The following is a 22,972-nucleotide window of genomic DNA, read 5'->3' as shown; positions in this document are numbered from 1 at the left end:
CTGGCTGTGTGGTTTTGCAGTCTCTTTTAACAGTGTTTCTTGGACCTCTCACCATTCCCAGAGTAAGCGTCTTGTACCCCAGGAAGAGTCTTCGTTCAAACAAATTGTGTTACCAAATGGTTATGAAATAGGCAGAAGAAGCTATTGTAAAAAGAAGAAAGATCTATAGCCGCAGCAGGAGACATGATACAGTGGTGATACACAAAATTGAAACCTCTGTGGATAAAAGGCAAGAACTTATAAAACAGCCAAGTGTGTTGTGGCACCCACCAATTTTAGAATAATTTTTTATCAGCCATTTACTTGAAATACTTTCAACTCGTTTAGCAGTCTAATTCTTCTACGCCTCAGTGCAAATCTCTTGAATATCATTAGCATTTTTCAACATTCTGCATCTAATTTATTGAGCTTCTTTGCTATGGGATATTAAACAAAATAATCATGCATTAGGCATAATTAGAACGTGACTAAATTAATTTCTGTATGCTGATTATAATGGATAACTGCAAAAGTAATTCACACACCTTGGTGCTGCAGAACCGATATGATGCTTAAGTCAGCTCATAGTATAAAAGGTACATGGTGCATAGACTGCCATGAACAAGCACCATAATTTGCAAAATATTAACTGAAAGCATGCCTGTTGACTTTTAGAGTAGCAATTTACAGTGTTTCATAATAGACTATGATAATGTAATCACAGACTGCTGTAATTGCACTAAATTTGATCATTAAATTCATGGCTCTTCCATTGTGCACACAACCAGCCATTTCATCCTAGAAGGCGAGCACCTTGGGCAAGCAGGAATTGCCCTTGCGACTCTCCTAATCTTTCCCTTTGTGTGCTAGAGATGGATTCCAAAGGCACATGCAGCATGTGCTCCATGATTCTTCGGGAGAATGGGGAAGTTTGAAGAAACAACAGGTCCCCCCATCCTGCACTTCACCTCTGTTAAAAATGGGCACAACAGCCTCAACCCAGTTGTCAGGGACCTCCTCGATGCCAGTGCTGTCACACTGGACAGCACGCGTGCACGAGTCCTGTGCAGTCCCTTGATTATGAGGTGACTTCAGAGCTCTGCACTCTAAAGTTTCAAACTCAATTGCTGGCAATTCCTGCAGAGAGGATGCTGGTACACACTGAAAACGGAAGCAGGCTTTGCCTGTGGAGACTGAAGGAAAAAAATAAGTATCAAGTATTTCTGCCCTTTCCATATGTACCAGCGGGTTGTCATCCTCACCCACCAACACAAAGGGAGCTGCAGGGATTTCTGTACAGATGGTGCTGTTTACTCTAGCACCATGAATAAACCATCTCAATTAAGCACTGATGTAAGCACTGCTGAAATAGCTTACATTTGTCTTGATTCTGTCGAAATGTAATTCTTCAAAGAGAACTGGGCAGTCATCCCTCAACCTTTCATCAACCCAAACCAATGGGCAAACACAAAGGTTAATCACAAATGAGAAGAACAACCAGCTGCACAACCCTGTGTGAACAAACCTGATGTTCAACAAAATATGCAAGCTGACACACTCTGAAAACATATTTTTTACCTGGGCTTTAACCTTTCCTCCACAGGACAGGAAGAGACATGTTGCATTACAACAGGCTGGTGACTTTTCAGTTCCAGCTGTGCCAAACAGATGGAACAGTTCCAGAGCAGCAGGAACATCACTGGTTTTAATAAATGAATGTCATGGCCATGTTCTTCAGTGAGCTATACTTACAAAATCCTTTTGAGGCATATGAATCTGAACAACGCTCAAAAAGTGTTTGGAGTGCTAATGGATGAGTTGCGAAATTCATGTCTCATTCTGCGACCAATACTGGGCAACTTCAGAAACAGTAAGTGATAGATCTTCAGCTGTGTAGCTGTAAGGCAAATATCAGCTTGGCTACAGGCTAACAAAAAAGGGTGAAGGAACCCTCTGGGCTTAAGTTCAGTAGGCGAGTTTTCTTTTTATTTCCAGTCTCTACAAAAATATCAACTGAGTGAGGATCCTGCAAGTATTTTATTCTACCTTATTCTGACTTATTCTATGGGTGATTTCAGGTAACTGCAAAACACCAATGTGATCTGATCCTTCAGAGTGAGGACCCTTAAAACACTCATAATCTAGTAGTCATAGAGCCAGCACATTTTTAACACACTGGATAGTCAGGGAAGCAGTATGCAATTCCACTTAGCCACATAAGCTGTTTCACAAACTAGCAGTGCACACATCAGTGGAGGAAAGTAATTTTTTCAGAGACTGCTACTAAACAGCAAAGCTTTGTGATGTGCAACAACCATCAGAGAGCTCATTTAATCCTTCTGGGGAACACAGAATCATACAGTAGAAGACATAACAGCCAGGGTAGAAAAATCTTGGTTATTTTATCTTTCATTTTGCTTTCCTCAATTCACCACTGCTTCACAAAAAGAAAAGCACAGGGGTTAAGGACATGTAACGACAGCATTTTGGTCTCCTCTAATGTATATTGTAAACACATCAAAAAGTAAAGGATGCCAGTCCTTGCACTGGCATCGAATAAGACACTGATTGGATTCCTCATCTCTAAAAAGGTAAATTACTTTTATTAAGAGATAATTTTTCATAAAACAAATAGCTCTTAAGATACAGATGGTGATGTGCTGGGAAGATTAACATGATACTCAGGAAACATCAGACAACAGGCTGAAGCCAACAGACAACGCAGTAAACTACTTACATAATAGTGATCCTTGAACAATGCTAAACTCCTTCACAAGAGTTTAAAACAGAGCACATTAACAGAGTTCAAATATGCCAACAAACATCCTGCCTTTTCTAATTCACAGAATGCAAATAAGTATCTTCCAGTGTCCTTACTCTAGGACTTTGCAGTTATGACAACTTGCACAGATAGATCTTTCTTATATTTTTCTTGAAGAAGTAAGAGTTAAATTTGAAACGTACAAAATGTTGGAGTGCTTCAAGTCAGAGGTATAGGTTGGCTACTGAACCATGTAGCCAAATGTAAACATTGGTATCCTTCTACTGTCTCCTCATGTTTGCATGCCTCATAATACCTCTATTTTTACTTGAATGAAAAAGGAAAACAAAGACTACTAAAATTGAAGGCTTCTTATAGTTCAGAGAAGAGCAACATTCACTGTGCAGCATCTGAATCCACCCAGTAGCAAATTCAGGCAGCAAGGTCCAGCTACCAGTCTCAAAACAACCAGGAATACCAAATGTGTCTGGAAAAAATAACAGTCAAAAGGAAACAGTGGAAGTACAGAGAACCTAACTTGACAGGACTGCTATGTGCAGGAGTTGCTAAGAGCAGCAGCTGCACTCAGGAACCAAGAGCTGAAAAAATCATGGTGAAAAGGAAAGCACAGGAAGAGAGGTGGGGACAGGCTTGAGAGGAAGCTGGAAGGAGTGCTGTGTCACAGACATAACAGAGAATTTTAACAGCAAGCTGCTACTCAGAGTAGCTTAAGATGGCCTTGGCATTGTGTAAGAATGGTAAAATCCACAGTAGCTGCCCTGCTTGGAAGAGAACCTAGAGTTAACATGAATATCCCTTCATCTATCTAGCATTTCTCCACATCCCATTGCATATGCATATACAAAAGCACCATGCTAGTGTGAGTTCTTATGGGCAACAAAGCCCAAATTATCAAATTCAGTTTCCATGCATATTACCACTTGTAATCAACAATTTTTCACTAATATCACAAAATACTGTCCTTTATGCCTCAGGCGAAGGAATAATACAGGAAATAGCAGGTGAAATATCTACTTTCATCCACTAACAGGAGGAAATTATTTTTTATTTCTGAAGAAGTTTTTTTATTGACAGCAAGTTATCATTTTGATGTGGGGTAAAAAGGACAAAATAAAAGACCAAGAACATGAAGCAATCAGAACTACTGGTGGAAGACTCTACAGCTCTAATAATAGTAAAACATCCCTGAAATAGCAGTGATGAGTAGACATGTTGAGAAAAAGACAAGAATAAAGAAGATAACACTCACATCTACATACTATATTCTGAAGGAAGTTATTGAAGTGTTCCAGGTGGACTTCAAACAAGTATGTGTAGAAGAAACTGCATTAAACACATTTAATGAGGTCATACAGGACTGCAAACATCATGTCAACTGTGTTATACATACATAGCTCACAAAAATTATCCTGATGTTTCTGTTTTAATAATATAGCCTGTTTGGCAGAGTTTTTTCTTATGACTACATCAAGCAGACCATGAAAACAGAAGAGCAAAAAAAACCCACTACTCTACAATCCTAACAGGTTTTGTAGACAAATCTTGTACATACAGATTTAAACATCTGTGCCCAGAAAGGGCTCTTGGATGTCAGTGAAAAAGCAGACATGCACTCAGCAAAATAAAGTATGTCCTTCATGAGCAGAAGCCCTTTCACCACTGCTCTGAGGCAAAGTCTGGGAAGCATGAAGACTAGAGCACAGCTGATATTTCTCACATTCAAGGAGAGGCATACAATGTTAGAAGATAGCAGGTCTGGAGTATATAAACAGAAATACATTATTGCCGTTAATTAAATTGTAGGCCCCATTACTACAGGATGTTGTGAAGGATAAATGAGTTCTAAGAGATTAGATGAACTCACAGAGAACAAAAGGTCTGTCACAGAACATTAAACACAACTGTGAGGCTAAAGCTGGGTCACAGAGATCTAATTGCTGTCTGCTGAAAGGTGCTGTGATATGCTTGAGAAACAATCACTTTATACACAACCAGCCTGCTATACTACAAATCTTCCTTCCTCCAGCTGAAGACAGAACAGTGGGCTTGACAGATCTTTCCTCTGATCCAACACAAAAGTTCTTCATCCATGTTTCTTTCTTCCACAGAGGCAGGTCTGCAAATACTGTCCTATCAACCTTTGAACATTGTGTCTTTATTCAGAGAATTATTGTCTAAGATCTTCCAAAGGAGTTACACTAACACCTGCAAGCTGAGATGTTCATTACACTGACATTTAAGGTATTTTGGACAACTTCATATCAATCCAATAAATTGGGAGCCAAGAACCATACCACCAGAAACTAATAATTCTGTGCTACAAAGGATTTTCTTAAATCTCAGTAGCAAACCTTGTAGAAACCTCATGTGTACATGATAGCTTTAGACTCAAGGACAGTAGGTTCAAATTGGACATGATCAGGAAATTTTTCCCTGTGACAATGGTGAGACACCATGACCAAGAGAAGCTGCGGATGCCCCATCCCTGGAAGTGTGCAGTCAGGCTGGAAGGGGCCCTGAGCAACCTGATCTAGTGAAAGGTGCTTGTGCCCATGGCAGTGGGCTGGAAGCGGGTGATCTTTAAGGTCCCTTTCAAGCCAAGCCCTTCTATTGTTTTATGATTCCATGTTTGCAGATAATTTGTTCCAGTACACATAACTAAAAGGGGTTTAATGTGATGGCATAAAAAAAACACCAAACAGCTATACAGTAGACAACTGACCCACACTATTGCTTCAGTCTTCTATCAAATGCAATGAACCACCTTTCAAGTTTACTCATTGAAATTGCATATATTTGTATTAGTTACTCTGTTGGTCTGTGTACATAGATTGAGCATGTGAAGTACAGCAAAGGCCTTGTTCAGAAGATTCTTCTGCTGGGAGGAAGTACTCTCAAGCAGCCAAGTTGAAGTTAATTTCACTCATGAGGTCCCAAACAATGCCCAAATGTTATGGTTTGAAACCTAAATATCAATTTGTAAAAAAACCCATCTGATTTAATTAAAAATTTCTCAAAACAGTTTTTTTTCTAGTAATCTTTTCTCCTTTTCCTTAAGAAAAGAAATTATTTTCATATGAAACTGGACATCCCAAAAATCTGGTTTTGTTTGTTTAGTTTGGTGCTTGGGTTTTTAGGGATTTTTTGAAGTTCTATCATTGCTAGTACAGCTGGAAATCTTTGCCTTTAGAAATAAACGTCTGCAAAAGTGACAACTGATTTTTACAACCATTCTAAGAAAAGTGCTCTAATTGCAGAGGAACATAATTTTTAGATTAATTTGCTTTAAATTATTGTTTATAAAGTGTTAACAATTCAGACTTTTTATTTTATTTTTGCATCAACAATGACTTTATTAAGAAAAATATAGTTTTTGGCCTCCTGCACAGAAGTTACATTCCCACTTCTTTTTTTTCCCGCAAATCATTTCTTCATGGTGAACTACGTTTTATGTAGCCATAGAATCAGAGAATCATTGAATGGCTTGGGTTGGAAGGAACTTTAAAGATCATCTACTTTCAAACCCCTGCCATGAGCAGGGGCACCTTCCACAAGGCCAGGCTGCTCAGGGCCTTGAATCCAAATGTCTGTCCACTGGCAGCACAGACCAACATAACAAATATTTTAGCTGCACATAGTAATTTTTTCTCCAACTGAAGTGAACAAAAATAGGCAGTTGTGCATTTTCTAAAATACTCTGCCACATGTAGATGTATAAAATACAGCACCGGAAAAAGCACTGGAACAGGATGGTGGTATCACCATCCCTGGAAGTATTCAAAAATGAGCAGTCTGGCACTTAGTGATATGGCTTAGTGAACAGGGTGGTATCCAGCAGAACATTGGACCTGATGGTCTTGGAGGTCTTTTCCAACCTTAATGATTCTACAATTCCAAGACCCAGCATGATTTTTGGAATCCAGTATTTTTTTGGTATAAATTGTACTATTCCTCTGAGGGAAGTCTAATGCAGATTAAACCCTGAAGTATTTTACAGCAAAGCACTTTTCATGTATGTTAAAACACACAGACTCTGATTGAAGAGAGCCCGTAAGTGAACCCAAGTTTCCTCAAGTTGCATTGACAATTTGGATATTTCTTCCAAGAGTTTTGGCTCCGATGAGAGAATCTTAAGATGTAACTGAAAATGAAAACAAGCAGTTAGTGAAACAAATACAGATTAAAAAATTAAAAGACTGTTTTCCCCATCCAATTCCAATACTTCGCTTTCAGGAAATGTCCCAAATAGGGAAAGGACTCTTTTCTTTCAATAATTCCTCTATTCAAAATACTGCTCCCCTTTTGCTAGTCTTTACAAGCCATTTTTCATGTTCTAGATGGGATAAGGCAGCAAAGTGTCTTAAATATGCTATATTTTTACTAAGTCCTCTTCTGGCAAGGCTGCTGAATCTATTCTCATCACACACTTCCCTAGAGGGCAACTTTCTCCACTTTCTGACCTGCATCACAAAATTTCTCTTTAATCTAGAAAGGCTAGACAGATGTACTAAGGTCAATCAGGATTATTATTTTAATTATCCATGTTGCACACATCAAGAAGAATGATGCCAGCACACACTATAGTGATAGAGATGGATGAGGTCTCCTTATCTGACAAACAGCAACCTTGTTAAAAATAAGAGAAACCTTCTGAACTTGCAGTAATAATCACCACTTAATGGATGGAATATTTATTTTCCAGGCTACAATTTAAATATCTAGGAGCCTTGATAGAGCTTTAATCTGAAAGATAGTTGGTTCAGTCTGGATAATAGACAAAACTCTTTACTGTGAATGTGGTGAGGCACTGGAACCCATTACCCAGAGAAGTTGTGGATGCCCTGGTATTACATGTGTCTGAATGTCTATAACAATGTTTTCCAAGTAAGCTGTTATTAAATGCTTTCACATTATTTCATAAATCAGAGTATCTAAAACACTTGTGCATCAGAAGGGTTTCAATCCTCTGCAGAACCACTTTGTCTCTAAGAGTAACTGTTACTGTGCTTCAGTAGAGTAACTTTAACTTACACACGCCCTGGGACAATTTCATTAGCTCTGTGATACTCAACAGATAACACAAGAAAGGCAGCCCACTGACATGGAAAGTAGGTCAGGCTTACAAAGTCTAGTGATAAATCCGACAAAATGTCTGATTTATTTCCCAACCATTGTGTATTAAATTCTTTGCTTATTTAAGACATAACATACCTTAGCTTAACAATCAACAACCACTAAGAAGTTAGGAATGTTACAAAAAAAAACCCAACAAAACAAAACAATTCTAAGTAAGGAATACAAGACAAAACCTGTCTGGCAGGGGCCTCTTCACAACATCTTTTGTTTTCCAAGTTTTTCTGGATTGTCACCAAATGAGTTGCCACATCATCCAATACATTCAGTTAGACATTTTAAAACCATTCTCAACCAAAATCAGGTAATTCAAACAGACAATTTATATCTTTTTAGTATAACCATTATTTTTAATAGGACTAACATAAATTTAGTAACAAATATTTTACCTTTAAAAACAGTGCCAGGTATGCCTGAGCGAGTTCAAAGTTGTGCTTCTTGTTCAGCATCATCCCAATCATTCTCAGGAAGCTCAGCATTACCTCCATTGAGCCCCCACCTTCAGGGGCCAAACCCCGCAGCTCCACCTCAATATTAGATGGTCCCAAGCTTTTCAGTAAGTCAAGGGCAGCTTTATCTGTGATAGAACATTGGAGGACACATTATTAGTAATGTCTGCAAAACAGAATCTCACAGATCCTTCACAAGACAGGCTTATTCTAAAATTCTTAAGCAGTGACTATGCATTTCAAGTTTTTACTGTTCCCTTACTTTTTTGTTTTCAACAAAATGTCTCCCTGTCTTTAATTTACTGTCCCAACATATACTAAAAGTACAGATGCACTTCATTTGTAAATAAAAAATACAAGTAACATCTTTGTTTCAATTTTTCCCCTCTTCTGTCTTCTAAGTTAAACAAAATTTCTAATTAACCACATAACATTGTCATTTAACATCTCTTGGCAGAAAGAATGTACATACTTGATATTTTGAGCTGTTAACTGTGAATATAGTCTGAAAAATGGAGAACACTACTTTCACTAGGCAATATTTACTCTACCTGACAATAAGCAAAACTAGAGACCTTCGGCTGCATCTAACAAAATTATTACTTTTGTTAAGTGAATGCCTGGATGGTATTACAGGAAAATCTTTTTCACAGCAGAAATACATGCAATTTACAAACTTTCTTCCTCTTCATAATTGCTCCTTCTCAGGACTTCTACCGTCCTGCCTGATGACCTATGAGGATTCCATTTATTTGCTTTAAAAAGGAAGCAGCAAAAATATGTTTGCTTGCAAAAATGCAACTGATAGTTATAGCATTTTTAAAATGTATGTGGTTAATATTTCTTTTGCTAAGAAGTTGCTAAGAAGACCAACTTCATGATAACTACTGGTATTAGGCATTGGTTAATATTCCTCAGGTGGTATAAATCAATATTTGATTCCTAAAAAAATCATTAGCTAGTTTTGAATATAACTGATTTTAACAGGCTAAACAGATGCATTAAATAGCTTTTTTTATGACATTAAACAAACAAAGCATGGAACATGTTGTGAGGTTGATACACGTACAACATGGAAAAGGCTGCAGCTCAATCTTCACACCTGACCCGAGGTGTGAAGCCCTGTTTCCACCCCTACAGTAAACCAGGATGGTTTCAAGCAGGATTTTTTTTATTTGCATGGTCCACAGTCACGTTTAGAAGAGATGGCTGTAATCCAGCCAGCAAAGAGCCATGCTCCCCATCAGCAGCCAGGATCACCAGGTTCCCTGGGTCATGGCTGTGGCACAGACCCTGGGCCTTACAGCAGGGGTGGCCTGAGGCAGGTCCACATGTCCAAGCATATCAAAGTGCACTTGCTCGCTGGTAGAGCCAGCTCCACAAGGTTTTTAAACATTCACCTCTTCTGAGTGGCTCTGAGGCACTTCAATAGAACACTATCAATCGAAATACTACAAGTGAGGCAGAACACACCTTGTTTGTGACAGATAATGAAGTTCTGCACACAAAATGTTTTAAGTTGCTTGAGTAAGCTGGTCATCTCAAGAGAGTTTAAGCAGGGGTAGAAGAATTCCCCACAGAACTGCTTATGGACAAACTACTGTCCATTTACATTTCCAAGTCCGCTATATTATTTTAAAAAATCTGAGTTTCAATGATTCTGTAGCATCACAAGATAAACATAAAAAACAGCTGGTGCATTCCACTGGTAGTTTAAGTGATTAAATTTCAAAATAAACTGAATGTTCAAAGAAATCCAACACCTTATTTTTGTATAATTTATTTCTTCTAAAGCTTTAAATTATAGGGCAATGAATTAACACTATAAGTTCACTGCCTGGTGAAGTAACCCTTGAAAGGAGAACTTGTTAGGCACACTATGCTTTTCATTTTTCAGTGAATCACCAGACTATTCCTTTCAAATAGGTCTATTTCAAATCAATTCCTTCCTTCTTTCCTTCCTTTTCCCAGAAATAATGCATAGACCTTTTCTGGGTGATATCATCAGTTTTCAAAAAAGGTTAATGAAAAAGGAACCCAGTCTTCTTTCTCCATAAGGGTTTTAGCCAGAATTGGGTTCCATGCTGCAGACAGGCTGCAGTACCAATGGATTTTTGTTCTAGTGTGGCTATCTGTGTATTAGGTATTATACTGTAGTATGAGTATTTTTTTTCTCACATCTGTTACAATTCTGACATTAGAAATCACATACGTATCAAAATGAAAGCAGCATCAACATTTTTAATGAAATATTTCATTAACTTACATTGATTGGTGCTCAGGGCTTCTTCAAGATGAATGCAGAAATCAGATTTCTGTGCCAGTATCCCAAGGTTTACCACCTTTGACTAGACCACAAAAGCACAGCAGTGTGTCCATGAATATACAAACACATTTTTACAATTCAATCACATTATTTTTCTACTGAAGGAGTAAGACTTTGAGAAATAAAGCAATAATACAGTGAGTTAAAACGGGTTCTTTAAAGTCTAGTGATTTAACCCAACATTAAAAAGCACTTGCGATTTCTTTTAAAATACACTATATAAATACAATTAAATTGATTCTTGTTTTTACCTGTGTATCATTTTCCTCCTCTGGTGCAATATATCGGGGTATAAGACCAGGAAGTGTTGGGATGAAGAAAGGTGCTGACTTTGGAACTTTTGGTGGCTCTCTTGGTTTATTTTTTTTCTGTTAATTAGATATTTGAATTAAAATCATTACCATCATAGTAAGAGCATGTGGGAATATTTTGTTTGTAAAGAGTTTCCTTTTTAAAATACTGTGAAAACTATGAAGACTAACTGAAAAGTAAATATACAAGGAAAATCCTTTACCACTAATTATGAAGCTACTAATTAGCAAAAAAAACAACCCCTGTCCCAAATCCCAGGAACTGAAAAGCACCACATAGACTTCTAATGCAAAATCTTGAATAACACTTGAAAAGTAGGATCAAGTTTCATGCATTTCATAGAAATAGGGCAAATGTATGGATGTATGCTGTTTTTTGCAGTTTCAGTACCTTGATAATATCAAGGTTGAGGAGATTTTTCCACCTAGATTCCGGTAACAAGGAAAGGGTCACCAGCTGCTCTCCCAGTTGCTCAGGTGAGACATATTCTATCATTTCATCACATGGTTCTTCATCTCCTGACACATCCGCATCTTGCAGAAACAGATATCCTTTATGAACATTCATACTCCACGTTCATTTTGTAAAAAATCAAGCCCAACACTTTTACTTTTTTTGCAATTTTTGAATAAAAAATGCATAATAGTTATAGACATAGGTGCTAACATAACATTGAGCTAAAAAGCTACAGAAACAATCTGTATTAGCCTTATGAAATATTAAATAATTTTAAAATATTACAGCTAAAATGTAGAATTTAATAAACAAATTTTTAATGACTGATAAGATATGTCCACTTTGATTGAAGTTATATAAAAGCAGTTTACAGATTTATTAAAGAAAACAGAATTTTGACAGTAATCTGAATAAATATATACACAGTATATATTTAGCTCTTTATTCAGCTCTTTCTGAATAAATATATACACAGTAATTTTAATTCTACATAATAAAGCTGTGAAATCCTTGCATTTAGATCCTTGCACCAAATTCACTACCTCATCACAACCTCTTCATAGGTATGACTGGAGTGGCACATAAAAATGAAGAAAATCTCAACATTAAAGCACAATGTCCCACAAGGTAAGTTATAATATCGGTCACTCAATTTCTCTTTTCTCTGTGTGTTCTTGACCAAACAGGTCTGCATTCCTTTCTTTTTGTAAAATATTACTTGGCTAAAACAATTAATCTAATAGACAAGCCTGAAACAACAAAGGAATGTAACCCATTAAGAGCCCTTAGCATCCAAGCAGGAACTTTACACTTGCTGAAGACACAAAGTGGATTAAAGCTTTCAACTGGAATCAGGACAAAAATATTCAAAGTTCTGGGATGAATTCCTGTCTCCCCAATTTAAGTATGTAGAGCAAGTATGTGCTTGCTATAGCAGCCATCACCACGAGGCATGCTCTAGCGGCCAACAACTAGGTGTGCTTCCCCTCCAGATGGAGATGCAAATGCAGGCACTCCAAATGTGGGCAGACAAGATCTCCATCTAGAGGACTTCTGACGCACAATCACTTCTATTAATTTAGCAAAAAATTCCACTTAGGCCTTTCTTTGACTGGGCACGGGCACATGCCAGGTCAGCTGAACCCCATCCTCTTGCCAACAAGATATCCACAATGAATCTGTGGCATACAAGAAGGGGGAGCAAACTGCAAGGGAAAAACAGAACATTCTTTCGTCTGAGGGTTACCTTGCATGGGGCAGGTGCTGGGGAGGGTCACCAAAGATGGTTCATAATCTGCAGGAAGGGGCCGTAATGACACAAGTGAATACAGAGAACGGTTTGACCTGAAAAAATAAGTCAGGCATTTTAAAAGCCATCTCCAGATGAATGGGAACAAGTACTTCAGACATAATTTATAATGCAGTCTAATACTGCTGCAGCATGGCAATTCACCAGGCTCTATTCAAGATTAGCTCTCCTCATCTACCAGATAAGCAGGAAATTAAGTATGGCAATAGACTCACCTGAACATCTGAAATATAAATGTTATGTTCAAGTATTATTGCCAAGAACATAATAATAGGCTGCAGGACTTCAATGTTCTTATTGAAGTGAGGGGGCCAGAGCTAAACACAGAATTTGAAGTGTGACCTCACCAGTGACCAGGAGAGGGGCAATAATTGCCCTGGTCCTGATGGCCAAAAAGAATATTTAGCAGTGGCAGTGTTCCACCACCCTCACAATCAAGCATTTCTTTACAATGTGTAATCTAAATCTACCTTCCTCAGTTTGAAGCCATTCCCCCTTTTCCTGTCACTCTAGACCTTTGTCAAAAGCCCCTCCCCAGCTCTCCTGGAGCCCCCTTAGGCACTGGAAGGGGCTCTGAGGTCTCCCAGAGCCTTCTCCAGGCTGAACACATTATGCAAATGTAAATTATTCATCCTGCTTTCACAGGATTTTAGGGTAATACTCTTAGCAAATTTTCTTCAGGTTTGAAACATGCACACAAATAATTCTGGCAAATTGCTTCTTTTGTCAATATAAACTAGGGCTAGGTAAAAACATCTGCTGTTATTCACAAGGAAGCACTTAACAACAGGAAAGCCTAACAACTGAACACTCCTCACACAAAACTACAGCCAACATATATAACCTGAAATAATCTGTCAGCTAAATGGAAAAAAAGACCCAAGCCATTTTAACAGTGTGTCACTTCAGTACTGGACCTGAACAGTCATTTGCTTTAAGGCTGTATCTGGAGGAAACTGAACAAAACCACATTTTACTTCTGTGCTCATTTATCACTAATAAAGAAAAATAATCACAACTTTCATATACTGCCCGGAAGTCTCAGACAGCAGGACAAGAAGAGCACTTCAGAAAGAAGCACTGTTTGAACAAAGACATTTCAAAGCAGTGGAGGAAATGGAGTCTAGGAAAACTTTACAAATGGCATAACAGGAACCCTTAAGAGTAAGAAACATTTAGAAAAAAGAGATAGTTTAAACTATCTGAATAAGTAATTTAACTGTGGAAATTTCATGACTTAGGAATCAGAGCAATACAGAACATCTGTCCTAATCAGAACCATAGAACACAAAACACTGGAGATGATACTTCACAGGGTAATTCTCTATTTGCAATAAAGGTGATTAAAAGAACTCTGTCCCGTCCTAAATTCTAAATAGAAACAGATTACATACTCACCACAAATAAATTCCAAGATCATCCACATGTGCTGAAGCCAGAAAATCTCCTGTAGGGGACATAGTAAGGCTCACAGCTGCAGAGTCTACCAAAAAACAATCTATGAGACTATGGAGAAAAAAAAAACAACAGAGAAATTATCAGCAAGATAAACTTGTTTATCTGCACACAAATCCAAATATATTATATAAACAAAGCAAGTGAACAGCACTGTGCAACAAAGTCTCTACAAAATGCTCTAAAGTCAGATAAAGCTGGCGCCTCCTTAGACATCTACACATGGAGAATATGTGATGAAACAGTCAACTCCTTATGCCTAACACAAAACTTTTGCTGGCCATAAATTCTGAATTTCCATTTAGCCACAGTTGCTCAGACTGACAATTCCTGCTCTCAGCACCACTCCATGTACACCTGGTTAATACTAGCACATGTTTCTAAAATAAAATATGAACTGCACAATGTGAAGTTTGATTATCTGCATCAGTTTTGGCATTACTATATCTTCAGCCTGATAAACCATTTTTTAATCATTTATTTCATGATTGCGGAAAATTGAAAAAATACCATGTGAAAACAAAAGTTAAAATACAACTATAATAACATTATAGTAACATGTTATTGTGCAACTATTTTAACAATGAGACATTTAAGTTCTGGATGATGCACTCTCTAGCAGACTTCCACTCAAGCCCAGGTTGACAGCACTGCTTGTCTCTTGCTGAAATAGAAATTTCAGTTACTTTAAATTTTAAGTTAAAGTTTAAATTAAGGTTTAATTTGACAACCAGTTCACCAAGAGAAACAAAAAGAATAAACGAAGAGTGTGAATACTTTGTTCTTGTTTACAGCTCAACAGCCCTGTTCTGTTCACTAACCATAGAAAAAATATTGATGTAACACAGAACTTTAAAACATAAAATCTTGTGGGCATGTATTTTCTTAGCTACTGAGCACTCCTGTGATGGCTTGAGAGAGCATGTCAAAAGGAAAAGCCTTTTTCCCCTGGAGTTTTCCCCGGGAGTGTTTTATTCCCTATGCATTTTCTTAGATGCTGCAAATCTCAGGTAAGAGAAAAATCATTCATCACTTTCAATATAAAAATATATAAATACTAAACCCATAAATCCCAAACTTTTATCAGATACATTTTGTACACAGTGCACAATGGCAAGAAAAAATTTATCCTAGATACTTTCTCTTAGTTTCAAATCCATCTTTTTATGACAATCCTTGCCTGTAACTGAGAAATTCTGTTCAATAAATCAACCACAAAGAGCTCCAAAACAAATTTAACAACAAATTAAGTTTTTCTACTTACTGAACTTAAATCATGATTAAAATTACTGGCTTGTGGGAAGGAGGGATCAATCTACTCTAGGAAATTAGATACATTTGTGTTTTTTATACAAAAAGCTAAATGAATACTGCCTTGGGGCTGAAGGCATCTACCTTTATGCTTCCTGCCTAACTGCAAAACTGTGACAATGGAAAGTATAATGTTGAGCTCACATTTAACAGGTCTCCTGAGCTGTTTTTTCTTAACTGCTTCATCCATGAACAGTCAGCTCATACCCCTGACTCCTCAATTTTCTATGCAAGCTGCACAGCAGAAAGAAATATATGCATAGTGCCTGGGCTCCTGCTTGTAATTTTCTGTACACAAAGTCATCATTTTTTCCCAGTTTTAAAAAAGCCCTACATTAAAAACATGCACTAGGAAGACCTGCACTGCATTACATATGGACAGCTAAGCATCACTCCCAAGCAAAAACAGATGTCCAGTTAATAGATGTCAGACCATTATTAAAGTCAGGTGGTAATTTTTGTAATGTTGGATTCCAGAAACATGTTCTCCATATTTTTGTAAAAACAATATCAAAGCTGAGGCTTTAGAATACACAGTTCATGAGATGCTTTCTCTACTTATGAGTCACAGAGGTAAAGCAAGCATCAAGCCATTTATTAAAAGTTGTTCCTCCTTTTCATTACACTCCTCTGCCTATAGTTATGGGAAAACCTTGCCTTTACACACTGGAAGAATAATTTAACCTAATTACAATTAAAACCCGGGTTTGTAATTTACCTGCCTGGATTTCAGCTTGACCTGAATTTTAGAGACAAGAGACAAAATATTTAATTTTTTTTACATGTAAAAGAGAACTACTGTCAGACTGCTTTTAAATCATTATAAATAGATTCTTATTGTAAAGTATTAGGTTATTGAAGAAATGAAAACCAGAAGAAACTGATACTAGTTAATGCTGCAATTTTTTGTAGGCATATTACTTTGCAAGGGAAAGAGTGTTAGAAAGATGAAGACCAGAGTGCTAATTTCCTTCCCATCCATAGAAACAAAGCACATAATATCCATCCTGCCCTATTTAAGACTATTTTATTGGCTCTCATCATACAAGAAGAGGCCAATTGTTTGTTGAGATGCAATGCACTTCTGGTAGTAAAATGAGAACTTTTACAAAATTATTAGTATACAAAATTATTTACCAAACCATGTCAACAAAACTAATCAACCAAACTGAAACCTTTCAGTTCCAGGCACAACCACCAGAGCTGCACACTGCACAGCACTACCTTAAATTAAAAAAAAAAAAAAATCTATCTGATATGCTGCTGAAAGAATGCACTGGCAGAACGCAGTTATTTCTCAGTCTGGTTTTTTTTTTTCTGGGCTCCTGAACTTCTTGTGTGTACTTGCCTACTTCTCAGCCAAACTTTATTCTGGGAGAAGACTACTCATGGTGGATCACAAGAGAGTATTTTTGGCAGTTGCAAGTACAAACAAATGAAAAATATAACTGATGTAAAGCCATGTTGTGTTGTTAAAATGAATATAAGTGAAAACAGGCTTCTCTTTACAAAACCAACTGGAGTACTGCATCCAGCTCTGGGGCTCCCAGCACAAGACACATGAACTTAGAGCAGCTCCAGGAAAATTACTCAAGGCCTGGAACACATTTCTGATCAGGAGAATGAGAGAGCTGTGGGGTTCTTCACCCTGGAGAACAGAAGGCTCTGGGGTAGACAACCTTGTGGCCTCTCAATAGTAAAGGGAGCTTACAAGGAAGACTCAGAGAGACTTTTTAACAGGGCTTGTGGTGACAGAACAAGGGCCAGCAGCTTTGAACTGAAAGGCTGTGGGTTTAGATGGTATGCAGGGCAGAATTTTCCTATGATGAGGGTGGTTGAGCACTGGAACAGATTGCATGAACAAGCAGTGCATGGCCCAGCCCTGGAGGTGTTCAAGGCTAAGCTGGGGCTCTGAGTAACCCAATCCAGTGAGAAAAGTTCCTTTCCATATCAAGATAGTTGGACTGGATTTTTGCTCCCAACTCCAACCACTCTTTGATCCTGTCAACACTTCAGCATATCACAGTGCAATTCACCTTAAGCAATCTCTTGCCCTTTAGATTACAGTGCTGCTTCCAGACAAAGAACAAATTCACACTCATTCAGAGTACATGGAAACTCCAGGTGTCATCAACAGATCTTCAGGACAGTGTTATTCTGTAGACCCAGAAAAAGACATGCATTGCTAGCACTGAGTACAATTAAAATAGTGGGCAGAATTGTTTTATCATGTGCAACTTCAACTGTCACATCTGGTGACAGATAATCAAGCCAGAAAGCTTTCTGCCATTTATCAGAAAGGGGATTGTTTCTTGTGCTGTATGTTTTAAAATTTACTCACCATCCAGAGGGAAGGTCCCAAGTCTTAATGGAACAGTCCATTGATGAAGTTATCAGCCAACGACCATCAGGACTGAAAGTCTACAATAAAATAGTCAATTTAATGGCACAACCAATAAGCCAGTCCCCACAGGAGGCCCTGCCAAGATCAGACTGCTCCCTAAAACCCAGGTGAAATGGTATGGCCATAAGCCAAAACTGACAGTAACACGACTGGAAGTGAAGAAAGAACAAAACCAGAAGCTTTTTAAGAAGAGGCTCAAACATAAAGCACAAGATGTATCTCACTGTTAGTCACAGTGCTTCAGTCGTCACTTTTATGTTCATGGTGGAAACCTATTTCTAAGCATAAAGTTGAGTAAGTCAAGTAAATACTGTTTTAGTAGCATTTATAAATAAATTTGAAGCTAAAAACTATTTCAGTTAACAGTACAATGAACTATTACATAAGATGTAAATAAGGAATTATCCATGTGCTGCATAATCTCAGACGTTTTCAGTTTGCTTATCTTTTTTATATACACAGCTGAGATTTCTGCAGTTTTGCTCCTCAATGCAATTTTCATTATTCTCAGTGCTTTGTTTTGTTTGACCCCCAAATCAGCTTGCTGTTAGAGTTTAAAGCTATTGTTAAATCACAAAGCAGATTAAAAAACAGATGGCAATTTGGCCACTTTACATTTCCAAATTAAAGGTGGCTAAAAGTGCTGTAAAGCTGAACTACAGCTTTACTGCTCACAGAGTGAACGTAACACCCAGTGATTTAATAAATGCAGAGAAATTCACCAGCTGTAAAATCTGTTAGGTATCTGTGTATGGCACCTGTTACAGGAAATGAGTTAACAATTACCATGTCATTAATCCGTCCATGGTGTCCTGAGAATGTCCTGACAATCTTCCTGGTTTCTATATCCAAAACACTAATAGTGAAGTCATCAAAGGCAATTCCCAGAATACCACTGCCAAGAAACATCAACACACATGAGAGAGAATACTCAAGAGACAAAAAATAAAAACATCCTAACATTGTTCCAGGTATCTTTTATCCTAAAAATAGCAAGTCTTACATTCCTTCAGTCTAATAAAATGTCCTGTCATCCTCTGTCTACTAGTCAGTTGTATTTCAAAGCATTAGAAGAATAAATTCTAATATATTCTAATTAAGAGTACTGGTTGCCATTCTAGATAAATATGTTCACCAAACGCTGTACACATGAAATAACTTCAGTTTCTTACCTGTCTCTGTGCAGCAGAATTCCACTTGGAGAAGAAGAAAGTTCAGTGGAATAAACCAGATCTTTCACTTTGAATTTCCAAAATTTAATTAATCCTTCACTACCAGCTGTGATTACCAGCTGGTTCAATCCATCCACAGCTACCCCTCTAATGGCCCCTTCATGTGCTGCAAACCAAGAGAAAAAAGGGTATTATTTCAGAATTTAAACTTAGCACAGAAATCAGCTGAATACCAAACTCTGGTTTGTTTATCTTTGCCTGACTACAATGAATAATCAGCAAGCATATGGCAATTTGAAAGCCACTTGTCAAGATGCTCCAGCATTCTAGGTTTTTTTTATCTCTACACAAACCAAATGGATTTCAAGTAAACACCTAGGATACAAGTAAGAAGTGCAATTGAAGATGAGTGTTAGCTCTTATTTCTGCTTTCAGTTTGGGGAAGTTTTTGTGATTGTGAGATTTGAGGGATTTTTGAATCACTTCAAGGATGCCTCCAAGAGGAACCACCACTCCAGACAAAATTTACAGCTTCAGTTCAGGCACAAAGTCTGGGAGCTTTCCAAAGCTGCTTCACACTGCAGTGTAAAGACAAGACATAGCTCCTCTAGTTTTGGATCAATTTTATTTCTTAATCTATACCTAGGGCTACTGGCCAGTAAGCTAATTTAGAAAATTCATCCCACTATCAAGCAATGATTTTATAAAGAGACTACTTCATGTTTGCTAAGCTAGCTGGCTTTTAGAAATCCAGTAATCTTAAGGGCTCAGCAGGACTCTTTGTTTCTAAAACAAAAAAATTCAGATCATGAGTGCCAAAAAACCATGTATGAGAGTATATGGAATATACATAAAATATACATGTATGCAAATCTAAAAGAAATGTCAGGGCACAGTCACATTATGTCCTAAATTTGCAGATGGGTAATTAAAAAATAACACCATATGCAAAGAGCTGGACTTGCTCAGGACTTCAATTTTCCTTCCATTTCTAAGCAGGGAGCACAAAACAGATGGGAACATTTACCTAGGAGACAGAATCCTGTAATACAAGAAGCCAAATACTGAAAATGTGACTATCTCAAAAAGAGTAGAGGCCAGAGTATCTCATTTAAGTGCTAATCATTGTGGTAACTGACAACTTTGTTTTAAATAAAACCAGGGATATGTTAACATCAGAGTCGTTAAAGTTATCAAGGATCCTGTCCTTCAAGTCATGTTTCTGATTGCAAGACAGGACAGGGCACCATAATTAGAAAAACTGGAATGCATCCCAAATTCAACTCAGAACCTACACTGAATTTTCATGATGACAGAACACAAGGTGACTGCTGCTCTGTTAAGTGCTAGTGTTTGGGAAGTTTAGGAGCCCTTACCTGTTTCTTTGCCGTAACACCCTCTGTGAATGCCAGACTGCATGTTATACACATCTACCTGTCCAGTTGACATCCCAATTACAGCAAAATTACCACACGAGGTAATGTCAACTGCCTTTCAAGGGAATAAAAAAATATCAATCAACAACACAAAGCACCTATGAAAACCACTCTTTAGGTGTCTGTCAAGTAGGGAAGTTGTTAGAAGTACACAGCATATCAGGAATACAAAACACTAGTACATATTTGGGGAAACCTGCACAAAACAAATAAATTACATCTCAAGAGAGCAGAGGGAGAAGCTCTTAAAATGAACAAATAGTCAACATGTAATAAATATGGCAATGCATGGTTGTGAAAGATAATGAAATCCTAACTTAGTGGCATCCAAAAGAAGCCATAGGTAATATTATCAGCATTGTAAATTAAATAATAAAGATTGCCACAAATTCAATCCTTAAGACAAACGCCAAGCACGGAAACTGCTCTTTCAATGCCTGCGTTACCAATACCCACCCAAGTTAGGGTGAGGTCACAGAGAGTTTCAATAGGAAGAAACAAAGAAACAACAGTCTAGATTTCTTTGGAAAGATACAGTCCAAAGAATCTAGTAGATTCTAATAGAATCTAATAGAATCAAAAGAAAACTGGATATTTACAATTTAATTTATCTAACACCTAACTACTAAGCAAAATGTCAAAAAACCATGTATCACAAGACATAGGAGTTGCATTAACCCCTAGAAAATGTGGGGTGCCACAGCAATTCGTCCTATAAAAAGCTGGTAAACCTCAGCAAACATTTGTATCCCCTTCACTGTGTGTTTGACACAATTGTGACCAGCTCAAGTTGTAAAGTATTTTTGAGGTAATATCCTTCTTGCAACTTGGAAATACACTTCCCAGTACTGCCAAAAAAAGCTCAGAATCTTCAGCAATCTGCATTCTCAGAGTAAGTTAATCAGCACAGGCATACAGACAACTCTACATTGCTGTGACAGACTAAAGGTAAACACCAACCACCTCTCTGAGCCAGAAAGTAAGTGCATTTAACCTGAATGTTTAGGGGAAAAGAACAGCTTTTTGTAAGATCATAAGCATTACAAACCAGCTCAGTGAGCTGGCAGAAAGCACTTTTCTAGCAACTAAAACACATCTAGACTGTGCTTTTTCATTCTAAGCATTATTTCTGTACCAACAGGAATCAAAATAGCATACATACACTGTGAATCTGAAGAAATCTTATCCCAAGTAAACTTACTGTTGCATAGATATCAATAGGTTTGTGTTTGCTAAATTCTTCTGGCCTCAGTTTGTGAGCTCCCATGGAAGTTTTCTGATAGTTCCAGGTTGTACAGGTTATATACCCCTGATGGCAGGCAACAATACCATCCCAGTCACTCTGATGTGCCACCTCTGCAAGGAAACACAGAGTCCTTTTAGAAACAGTAACTCTAACGTCAAACTTCAGCTCTCTTGATATTTGAAAGTACTTTTAGACAGAACAGTTCATATTTAGTGTTCTTGTTACACACTCAAAAGGCAACCACTCAGAAATACCACAGGGCAAACGGCTGTATATGTGTAGTGTAAATAAAATGTTAAAACAAAACCTCAAGCACTGTTTTGCACATTATTCTCTGTGTTTTTGTGTATGCAGTTTGAAGTGCATATTTCAATGTAAATGTTTTAAACTGGTTTAAATGGTTTAGACTGCTCAATCTGTACACATTTCCAGCTGAGTGTCTTTAACTTTTTCTTCAGCTGTTGAAGCAGCAGAAGCCACCAGATAATGTCAGGTTTAAGAGCTAAATCTGCTTCAGATAGCAAAATACTGCTTTTGTGTTTCCAGGAAAATTGTTTATCAAAAGCTCAGTATCCAAACTTTGTAGTCAAATATGATATATGGAGATCTAAATAATGAGCAAGTTTGATTTTTTTCATGGAAATTTAAAAAAATTGAGAGCTTGAAACTAGGTACTTCTAGAACTTAAAAGATTAAAACAAGATACAAACTGATTCACTTAACTGAACAAAGAGAACAAAGAAAACAATGTATTTAAGTAAGTGGAGGTTTCAAGTCTTCAAATACAGGCAGCTCTAATTTTAAAATTAATTGATTTTAAATACAAATCTTAAAAATTTACACACATTCTTGCAACAAGAGTGTGCAGACAGTCTATACCACAGAAGTCAAATGGCTCCACAAAATTGTAAATCCAGATCTTTCAACATAGGAAACAATAAAACATCCTCAGAAGAGAGAATACCTACACTTTCGACAAAAGAGATTTCAAGTTTGAAGAGGAGGTCATTAATTCAAAGAAGCACATTTTGATGAAGCAAATAAATTGTAATTCTGCCTAAAGAAGTTAGATTCATTATTGCATACTGAATTACAAATGAACTGATTACTTGAAATTCAGCTTTAAAAAATGACTCAAATAAGTGTACTGAGGACTCAAAACCAACTGTAAGTGTAACTAAGACTTCCTCAGCTGACAAAGA

General features: G+C 37.4%; 1 protein-coding gene across 1 annotated transcript in view; it reads right to left on the bottom strand.

Moving 5' to 3' along the window:
• Window positions 1-2,561: 2,561 nt before the first annotated feature.
• WDR36 (WD repeat domain 36) overlaps window positions 2,562-22,972 on the bottom strand; it is a 32,561-nt gene continuing 12,150 nt past the window's right edge. Inside the window, exons 12-23 of the mRNA XM_066568941.1 lie at window positions 21,726-21,880; window positions 20,465-20,579; window positions 19,089-19,254; window positions 18,703-18,811; window positions 17,854-17,933; window positions 14,145-14,252; window positions 12,684-12,781; window positions 11,372-11,514; window positions 10,921-11,037; window positions 10,610-10,691; window positions 8,284-8,471; window positions 2,562-6,902 (exon numbers count right to left, since the gene is read on the bottom strand). Coding sequence (XP_066425038.1) covers window positions 6,753-6,902; window positions 8,284-8,471; window positions 10,610-10,691; window positions 10,921-11,037; window positions 11,372-11,514; window positions 12,684-12,781; window positions 14,145-14,252; window positions 17,854-17,933; window positions 18,703-18,811; window positions 19,089-19,254; window positions 20,465-20,579; window positions 21,726-21,880 — 1,511 coding nt within the window. The 3' untranslated portion in view covers window positions 2,562-6,752. The remainder of the gene's footprint in view (window positions 6,903-8,283; window positions 8,472-10,609; window positions 10,692-10,920; window positions 11,038-11,371; window positions 11,515-12,683; window positions 12,782-14,144; window positions 14,253-17,853; window positions 17,934-18,702; window positions 18,812-19,088; window positions 19,255-20,464; window positions 20,580-21,725; window positions 21,881-22,972) is intronic.

This window comes from Molothrus aeneus, chromosome Z, assembly GCF_037042795.1.
Source record: "Molothrus aeneus isolate 106 chromosome Z, BPBGC_Maene_1.0, whole genome shotgun sequence".
In the NCBI taxonomy this organism is placed as follows: Eukaryota; Metazoa; Chordata; class Aves; order Passeriformes; family Icteridae; genus Molothrus; species Molothrus aeneus.
Note: the sequence above shows the minus strand (reverse complement) of the source record. Positions and strands in the feature narration are given on the sequence as shown.